Here is a 10,810-nt window from a genome sequence, read left to right as displayed (position 1 = left end):
AATTACCTTCATTACCTTCAAATAGCTAGATACGTATCTAGATATATATATATATGTATATATATACATAAAGTATCTTCTGTAACATTAAACTTGATAAAAATTTGTATTTAATATTTCTTTATTGTTAATATTGAACATATTATTTGTAATATTATAAGTGAGAATTATCTGGGAGTCGGTGTAAATGGAAAGCAATTAATATCTAATCAAAATTAGCACATTAGCTACTGAGATGTTAAATATAATCAACGACTGTTTTAAATCCGAACTATATAAAAAAAAGGCAAAAATCGTTCATCGTTAAATCGCAAAGAGATTTTATCGAAAAGTTCGAGGCATCGAAATGTACATTTCACACTTACCGGATTCTTCTGTCTCTAACTCCTCTTTAAATACTTGAAGGGTTTCAGACACATTCGTTTGGTGATAGCAATGGTCGTTGAGGGTGCTCTTTTTGATATTGTCTGCCATCTGCTGTTGTATCTCTTCATGCTTCCTCCGAGTGATCCGTTGATTGTCTTCGTTGTTCAACGGATTTTTGATCGCCATCGGTGATGGTAAAGTTTCTAATGATGATGTTGAAGCTTCTGATAATGATGAAGGTTCTGATGATGTATATGAAGCTCCTGATGATGTATACGAAGCTCTTGATGATAATGGTTTCAGTAGCGATGGTGACGTCCGGACTGAGAACTGTGCCATCATCTGAGACATGTTGAGCTGATGTTGAAAGCTCACCTGCTGCTCTTCCTTTATAGCAGTCCTTGAATCAGTCACCTCGTCTTCGCAGAAATCAGTCTGGAAGGAATCACTTTGCTTCCATGAGTGCCACTCTTTCAAGTATTCCTCCTCGGCATCTTGAAATGCTTTCGTTGCTTTATTTTTGCAGCGCGTTAAATAGTCTTCTTCTTCGTCCGATATATAGTGAAGGCAGTTATCTGTCTCTGAACGGATTGAGGGAATTAGACTATCTGCCTCTGAAGATTTTGAGGGAACTGGACTATCTGCCTCTGAAGATTTTGAGGAAACTGGACTATCTGCCTCTGAAGAATTTGAAGGAACTGGACTATTTGCCTCTAAAGATTTTAAGAACATTGGACTATCTGTCTCTGAAAATTTTGAGAGAACTGAACTACATTCAGAATTTTTAAAATTCTTCATTTTAGTTCGAATAGTCCTGAGTGATGCGTGGTACACTTCAATGAAATCACGGTAGTGCTTTACGGGTTTCAGTATTACGTAAGGGGATCTTCTATTCATAAAGACTTGGCGCTTTAATAGTTTGACTTTACGTCCCTCGGAATAAACTTTAAACTGTTGATCCTCAAAATCTATGGTTTTTTTAGGAAGAGGAAGACTTTTACTTTCTGAAACAGAGTCTTCCAAATTGAGCAGTCCATTTTTTTGTGAACAGATTTCTTCATACAGCGAGTATACCTGTTTCGAAATCGGCAGCGATTCTATCGACTTCACATTCTTATCCAATTGTGAGAGCTTTGGCTCATCGAACTCATCGAACGTGGATTCCGGCTTTCCATTTAAATTCTCCAATTCTAAGTCCAGCTTTACATCGTCCAGCTTTATATCCTCCAGCTTTACATCCTCCAGTAGATCAAACAAAAAAGATACCGGTTTTGAATCATATTCCTCCAGATCCAGCACCTGTTTCGGCGTTGGCTCTTCTTCCGGCTGGGGCTCCGGTTCTGGTTCCGGTTCAAACTTCGGCTCTGGCTTCGGTTGTGCCTGAGGCTGCAGTTGGTTTTTCGTACGTTTTTCCTCAATTACGTTTGTAACACTCCGTTGTAATAGTTCTTGCTCTTCTTGGAAAACATTTAACCTATTACAATAGTCATTCCGACTGTTATGGCGATTATCTGAAACATAAGAAATTAATTTATGAGTTTATAAAACAAATTTTTATATAATACTTTAAAATTAAATTATAAAATATAATAGTAAAGTATTATTTAAAAATTGTAGCTTTAAGCATCTATTACTACATATTTAATTTTTTATTAATAACAAATTAATTTGTTATAAATTTCTTTGCAATATGCTGCAAAAGATTTAGATAACCGATACGCATTCAGTAACTTTCCTCTATAAAAAACTTAAAAATTCAAAAATTCATCAAACCTTCATATATAACTTTTACAGCAATAAATCGTTAATTAACAAGAACATAAGAATTTCATGTTTTATGTTAAGCTTTGCAAAAATTAAATTAATATAACAGTAAAAAATTAATCCAATGACATTAAATAGAAGACGTTTAATCAATAAAGTTTGTAATTTAACTTAAATATTTGTATTAAATAATTAATCATCAAATAATCAAAGTTGAATTTAATTTTATGAGCAATTATTTAAAGTAAAAAAATGAAAAAATTATTATGAAATTATGACTGAAAATAAAAAAATTTGAAATTTCACATAAGTATCAAAAATACAAAATTTAATTTGAGATTCCATGTAAGTATCAAAAAGAAATTTTTTATTTTTGATACATGAAATTTCAAATTTTTCTATTTTAACATTTTTTCTTAAATTTAGTTGTTTAATATAATTGTGAAGTTTTTACTTTTTATTATTCTTCATTGTTGATTGCAATATGTTGCGATAGAATAAAGTACGGAATTACATCACGTACCATAATGCTGGCATATTATCGTGTGTATCAATAACGTACAACATGTAATTATTTCAAAAATAGGAATAAAGGTTGCGATAATGTGCATATAATACTATGAAAATAAATGATCTTTTCATTGTACTTATACGTTGCTTTCCGTCATTTTCTTTATTCGTTTTTAATTTTTTATGAAATTGATCAAAATTATGTACAAAATATATTAATAAATAAAATATATATTATACAATATTAAACTAAGAATCTCTCTAAAATATGGATATTATTGTTATATTTATCTTGAAACTTTTTACATATATATATATATATATATATATATATTTGTGGATAAACAATGTAAAACGGAGTGAAAATAAAATGGATAACATAGTGCCACAAAGTGACAAATTATTATTTACAAAATTATTCTGACCATTTATAAACCGACATCTAGCTGTCACCCAGGATAACTTTTTATCTGCATGGAAAACTACTGGGTATGTTTAGATACCTTTTAATCAGAGATCGGCTATCAGGATTTCGTCAAATTTCTTCGAACGAGAAAGGAGTATAGGCCATCTCACTCTTCCACCATGATGTATATACACCGCTATTGGTGGAAGAGTGAGATAGCCTATATTCTTTTTTCGCTCGAAGAAATTTGACGAAATCTTGATGGCCAGTCTCTGATTAAAGAGTCTCTAGGTATGTTCAGCATTATTTATATCCCTTCAGAATACATTTCGCGGCTAAGTATACGATCTTTAATATTACTTTCTAATACGTGTAGTCAGTCAACATCCAACATTTCTTTCTGATCTAATTCAACCACAGCATTTCGTAACTGAAACGTATGTATCTCGTGCCTCGTCGATATAAATTTTATCTATATAACTTTGTATGGAGTATAATATATATTATCGTTCCCTTATTTCAAAAGTATGACACAGTTAATGTGATTTTAGAATTATGAATGAAGAAGTTAGATAAAGATTATTCTATCAATTATCGAAAATAAACTAACTTCACAATTCATCCACCAAATAGCACTGATGTTGTTCTTTTAAGATTTTCAAAGAGATCGTAATATCTTCTACAGAGTGATATATTTTGAATTGTATCGTTTTTGTAACTAAAAAAGAAAACTATAGAAAACATTTAGAATTAAGTATATTCTTTTGAAGTAAAAGAATGGTATGTAATCTACCGAGTATATTTTCTTTACATCAATTAAAATGCTCAAGGCAGCATAAAAAAAGGAAATATAGGATAACATTAATCTGTTACATCGAACTTCATCATTATATTAACTATTTAAAATAAGCCGAAAACAAATAAAACAAAAATAATTGCGTAATATTACAGTCTAAGTTTTTCTCGTAACAATTAATTCATTTGTGTGTATGGCACAGAATTAAATAGCTAGTAATCAGTTGGAGTCAACCCAATGACAGCTCTTTAGGAATTCAGTTTAAGATAGTACGGGAGCAATTGCGGCGATTGAAAATACGCGGAAACGCCAGTTATATAGCATGATGATTCATCGCTTGACTGTTCTAGTAAGATGTGTGTTGCGATTCAAGATCGCAGTTTTGCCTAAAGCAGATGGGAAACTGTGTACGGATGACGCCTGCGGGTGATCCGTATGAATCACGATTACAGAAAGATCAATTCTACCGATATTTACGTGCCGGTATACTTTCCCTTTCTCCCATATTTGCAAGTTTATCAAACATTCAGTCAAACGTTCGTTTAATGATTACCTATTATAGCCATTGCAGTTTGTTACATACTCGACTCAATTCTTTTTCAAACGGTGCAAAATGATCTTTTCGTGTTAAAACTGTTAAAGCATTAATAATTAGTTAACTCGTTTATATTCTACAATAGACTGATTTTTTAATATGCGGGACAAGACACGAATAAAATACAAACAATGATACTCGAACACTGCTTGAAATAAGTACTCTCAAAAATTTTTAGAGTGAATCTCACTCTGAAGAGTGAAATCTCGTTCAAGATAGAAAACTGAGCCTCTCTTTTTTAAGATTGACTAAATTTTCACTCTTTAGAGTGAGATTCCATTCGAAAGAATTTAGAGAGTTGAGATTATATTAATTTATTTACTCTTGAGGGAACAAAAAAAGAAAACAAATCACATAATAACATTAAAGTAAAAAATGAATAAAAAAATTTCAATTTTAAAAAATCAAAAAAACTTGGAAAAATAGAATTTAATAAAAGAAAGTGTCAGAAAAATTAAATTTAATGTATCTGATTTAATATATCCTAACAATATCAAAAGTCATTACTTAGCATATTACGATACAATATACGATAAAAATTGTGTATCTAATGAATTAGCTCTCATGTAAATATATCTCGTGTGTAACTTACAATGATCTTTACATCCTAATTTCATACGTTTCCAACAATATTGACAGTCTTTCAGGAAAAAGTTTAAAAATAACCGATGTGGGAGACAAAGCTTTGAGGACCAAAGAAAGACCATTTCGACTCGGCGAAGAAAAAACGCTCTCGTTCATGGCTCCGAGCACGCGGACAACAAATGATCGCGCACGCAAACAGACATATGTTGACAAACGGAACGACTTAATTATCAGCCACTGTCACTTGGCGTGAGAAAATTACAAAACTCAATTCTTCACTTTTTTTTAATCGCTTGAAAGAAAAACGTGTGGATTAAATAAGATCTGTCCGAAAAGTCGTATAAAAAAATTATTTTATTAATACATATTTGATCGCATTTAAAAAATAACTATTATGCAAAAACGATGCTGACATTATTAATCTAACGAAAACAAATTATTTACAGAATTGTAATTTATAGAATTACAAAGGCACTAACATATTTCTTTTAAAAAAGGAAAAAAAAACGGTAACGAAAAATATGAATTCTTATGCCTTTTGAAGATAGATTTTATGAACACCCTGTATACCGTGGTACTGACCTGCCTCTATAACGCTATCGTCCTGACCTATGTCTATGGCGCTATGATGCTGAACTTGTCTTTAAGTTACTGACCTATCTCATCTATTTAATCAAGTATATTTAACAGGCTTAAACCAAGAGTCAACGAGATAACGAATATATGTATAAAAGCTTCATTTCTTTTTGGACGCTCAGTCCACAGTTAGGTAGTTGTATAAAATTGAACAAGTACGACAAATGGAAATCAATGCGGCAGTAGAGATTAAAATGTATATTCTACGTGCTTCTAATGAATTAACCCCCTCGTTAACCTCGTTATCGCGAAAATATAAAATCTAGAAGGAATATCCGTAATATGTCGCACATTAAAAATGATATCTGGACCGAATGGATTCGATCGTAATGGGTCTCTATTATGTAAGAAAAATATCGTTATCTTTGCTCTTGCGTGCGCCATCAGCGGAGATATAATAGTTCAAAGTCCGAAATCCCGCAGCGTGTTTGATAATTAGTTATTATCTTCCATCTCTCGCGACATTAGGATTTATAGAGTTAGACGCGATCGCGGCTCTTACGGCTGATTTTCACTATCGACACTGCTGACAGATGCATGACAATAGCATGATAACTGAAACATCCGAGCGTCTGAATATTGACAGTAACATTTACGATCACGTCATAAAATTTAAAGAATTTGCTACATTAATCACGGGCTGCGATCTAAGTAATTTGTCAAGTTTAATTTTTTGATACAACATAAATATCAATAAAAATTAATAAAAAAAAAAAATAAAAAATGTATCTTTTGATTTCTTTATTAAATTTAATTTGCCAATGGAATCTGTTCCGTTCGTTCGCGGGTGAGGTGATTCGCGAAAGACGCGTCGCGGTCTCTCTCCTTTAGGAAAAGTAATTTCATCGGCGGCGTAAAATCGTCGAGGCCGAATCGTACCGCGTCACGCGGGAGAGAAATTATTCGAGCAGAGCAGATCTGATAAAGTGCTGGAGAGCCGCTTTCGTTCGGACTTTCGAAAACGTGCGACGCGCGACACGATACGCAGCGTCGCGATCGAACCCCTTTAATTGCTGCCTATACAAGTCGCGAGGAACGGAAAACCGGTCCAGGTGCAGATAGCTAAGTACGCTCGGCTTCCGCCGAACATTATCGCTCGAGCGTGTAGCGAGTCGACTTTTCTATCGGATGCTAATTAAGGGTGAGTCGACACGAAAAACTGGAACGGCGAAAAATCGCACGGTAAACTGGCTCGGCGATTAAGTCGAAGCAGCGCGTGCTTTCCGTCGATGATCGATGAAAGCTTCCACGTGCAACTGCTCGAGTTTTTTTATCATGTCAAATGGCTTTAATCGGTGTATCGAACGAGGAATCGACGTGACGCGCTCATAGAAAAATCACGACGGTAGTTAAAGTTGCAAAAATAAATTAGCAATTCTCGGAAAATTACCAAAAATACTTTACAGAGATAGATGAGCTAAAAGGTTTTTTTTGGCAAAGTATTTAAAAAATCCGCAATCGTGATTTTCGAAGGAAAATGATAAGTAAATATACATATAAGTATAAAATAATTTAAAAAATATATAAATAAAATAACAAAAGAAATAAAAGATATAAGTAAAATATTCTTTTCTCTGTAAAATATATGAATAGAAAACATGAATGTATTTGACGCAAATTAAAAAAAAGAAGGTACTGTCCATTTCTGATGGATCGGCAATTTTTTGTTCCGGCAAAAATGACGCGTTAACGGTTTTTTTTTCGGAGTACAAATTTGTAAATGCTTTTTCCGATGAAGATGTAACTAGACAAATACACGAAAAACGTACATGTCGCATATATCCGAGATGAGTCAGATGAGTTTAAAACCGGAAGAAGGCACCGTGCATGTTTTTGATAAAATCACTGAAAACTTACACGCGAATCTTTCCGATGGAAAAATAAATGAGAGCAAAAATATCTGCGAATAAATAACGAATAGACGAAAATAGACAATATGAAGAATACGTATCCTTCATTCATTTTAGAAGTCAGAAACAGAATTTGCCGACTATTTATAAATCAAATAAAATTCCGAGCGACTAATTGACATAATCGTTTCAATACGGGATATAATATAATATATGTTTATAATATAATATATATAGCATAACCTTGGCCACAAATATAAAACACCTTCAAAAATTGACATCTATCGAAAATTAAATTAAAAACAATCAAAAAATATATTTTTCAATAAAAAGCTTTATTAAAAAATATTTATTCTTATAACAATTTATTTTGTTAATCCTTTTTACTGCAGCCAATATTCTTTTAAGAGAATAAATTGAAGTGCTTTATACTTAACAGCTAAGACTGTATATCGTTTAGATATAGTATTATACACTGAAAAAAATTTCTGGTTGAAAATGGACGAATCCGAAATTTCTGGTTAAATTTATTAGAATTCTAGTTGAGATAACCGGAATTCTGGTTGATACTATATTTCTGGTAAAATCTAGTAGAATTCTTATTTTTACCAGAATAATTATATTAATCAGAATTCTAGTTATCTCAACTAGAATTCTAATAGACATAACCAGAAAATTCTGATTCGTCCATTTTCCACCAGAATTACTGTTTAATCCAACCAGACCATTTTTCTCAGTGTAATATTATTAAAATGTAATGTTTAAGTGTGCGAGAGAAAATCCACGCTACCAGACGAAAAAAAAGAAAAAAAAAACATTTGGTGAGACGATTCGTGCGTCGTGTTTTGCGCTTGCCAGAAAGATTTCATCGCGCGGCGCGTAAGTATAGAATCCGCGTCGTAAAGTGCGTCAGATCGAGTCTGGTCCGTGCGTACGTTTCCGCTCGCGTGCGGAGCAACGAGCGATCGTCTTGCCGGCAGCCCCGTCACGGTTCGTAAAGAGCCTTTTAAAAAGCGCAACACGGGCAAATCGGATTCCTATGAGCAAGCGCACGCGTCATACTCATTCCCATCGATTCCCGATAAACTCGAGGCAGGTAGGTAGGTAGGTAGGTAAGGTTCGATGAACCAGCCGCGCGCGTGAAACAGCGCACAAGTACACGGCCCCGCTAATTATAGAAGTTACATGTTAATCTTGTTATTCGTATTTATATTCTACGTTTTAGTCGCGCGTGAATTCTCTCGCTACAGTTTCCCTAAGTTATCCATTAAGCTTCGTGCAAACTTTATGGTCGTCGAATCGGCGAGCCGTACCGATTGTTCGTATGCATTGTAGCAGCATAGTGTAGCACATTACCAGTAGTTTGCAATGCCGTACAATTCAATACGGCGTTCCAGCTTTATGCAGAGAATTGAGATTCATGGATATTAATTGATAGAATTATATTGCTCCACGTAATTCAAGCTTTCAGCAGTTTGCACGAACAATCATTGGTCTTGTCAATCTACTAGTATGACTAACTAGTATGAAAAACAGTAATCTAAACAATAACACAACATCGTATTGGGAAAAGAGGTTGGTTGCTATTAATTGAAATTCTGATAAGAAATGGACATATTAAAATGTCTTGAATCTATTATAATTTTAGTCAAGGTAAAGTAAAGGCAAAATTCTGATTGATACAATGATCTTTTGGTTTGTTCAATTTTTCTCAATGAAAATTTCATACTCAATATAAATGCACCTTCTAAAGTCTTTGGACTGGAATCTCACTCCAAAGAGTGAAAACTGAGCCAGTCTTCAAAAAGAGTGGCTTCAGTTTCAATTCTTAAGAGTAAGATTTATTCGAAAAGTTTCAAAAAGTAATATGAAACATGTACGTAACAATTACACTATGAAATTACAACATCGATGTTATGTTATTGTCATGTTACTGGATATAAATTCTGCAGTGGACAAAGCATCGCGTCGCAACCAACCGACCTGCCGGCCGGCCGGCTTGACGTGAGCGGTTTCTTCTAATGTTAACCTGACAACAGTCCACCCGGGATATTTGAGAAAATGTGAATTATTGCAAAATACATGCTACTTTTTTCCCTTTTTATTCATACTTTCTAAATTCGTTTTGGAGTGACCTTATTCTATTACTCTATTATGAAGAAATCTTATTCTAAAGAATAAAAATTGAAGGTCTCGTTACTTAATATACTTATTTCATTTGTAATATCTGTTTGGTTACTACTTTTTTTTTTACAGAAAATTATGAGTAAATTCATATTCGCAATGTTCTCAAAAATACTGATAAGTCAGAAAACAGTCAATAATATTCAATATCATTGTTTAACTTCAAAAATGATACAACTAAAAAAATTAAGTTTTTTTTAGAAAAAGGAAAAATTATTTTTCAACTTAATAGAAAATTATTGACCAATCAAATAGTATCGGTAAAAACAATTAGAAATATGATCAAATGTCATTTGCTCGCCGACGAGGTAACAGGTGACTATTCTCAAATTAAGATCGAACCTTTACATGCATTGCTTCAGTTTATGAAGCAACGTGTAATCAATAGGTCCGAGGTTCAATTAACTATCATTCGACATTTAAGACTCAATAAGATTTAGATCTCGATTGAGAGAGTCAAGGAATTGAAAGCTTCGAAAATATCGCAATAAAATTCTCCACGACGAATATTCGACATTAAAAAAGAAAAGCTTACCAAGCCAAGGATCATTTGGGGACAACAATAGTTGCAACTGCTGGTAAAGTTGCTGCTGCTGCTGCTGCTGTTGTTGCCGCTTCCTCTTCCACTCCACCAACTTTTGCAATTCCAGCTCATGCTGATCTCGCAGCCGTTTACAAAAGAATTGGTTTACGTAATCTGAAAAATCATTGTCGTCGCGGACCTTCGTGACTGCAGGTACGATTGGCAACAGCATTGTTGTTTCCATTTATAAACTAGTTTAGGGTTTTAATTTCGATCGAGATTTATCAACACACACCGTACTCCACCGAGGACAAGTCTCTCTCTATCGATATCACACTGCGGTGCACTTCACTTTCAAAGCGAATCCACTCACGAGTCGAGAGAAAAAAAACTTAGAAAAACACTTTATTTACATGCGTGTACGAACTGTCGCCGTATTCTATTTCTCTCTCTCTCTCTTTTAACCCTATTCGCAACTCCCTTTGTTTATTACTCCCCCATTTGTTACTCTTCGCGCGCGACGAGACTCAAGAACGTGACACTGTCGCGAGCCGCGAAGCTGCGCGGTCGTCACGCGTGCGCGTGTGCGCGAATT

The 10,810-nt window shown here is 33.8% G+C and overlaps 1 protein-coding gene across 1 annotated transcript; it reads right to left on the bottom strand.

Annotated features, from left to right (window-relative positions):
* Positions 1–365: 365 nt before the first annotated feature.
* Positions 366–10,599, bottom strand: LOC108765878 (putative uncharacterized protein DDB_G0290989; the record flags this gene model as incomplete). Its single annotated transcript, XM_018514748.1, has 3 exons — positions 10,233–10,599; positions 1,012–1,861; positions 366–945 (listed from the first exon to the last, which is right to left on the bottom strand). Coding segments are annotated over exons 1-3 (1,657 nt in total), but the record flags the coding sequence as incomplete, so codon positions are not given.
* Between the last annotated feature and the right edge of the window lie 211 nt (positions 10,600–10,810).

This window comes from Trachymyrmex cornetzi, unplaced genomic scaffold (genome assembly GCF_001594075.2).
Source record: "Trachymyrmex cornetzi isolate Tcor2-1 unplaced genomic scaffold, Tcor1.1 scaffold56, whole genome shotgun sequence".
NCBI classification, from domain to species: domain Eukaryota; kingdom Metazoa; phylum Arthropoda; class Insecta; order Hymenoptera; family Formicidae; genus Trachymyrmex; species Trachymyrmex cornetzi.
This window is presented reverse-complemented; position numbering and strand designations above follow the sequence as displayed.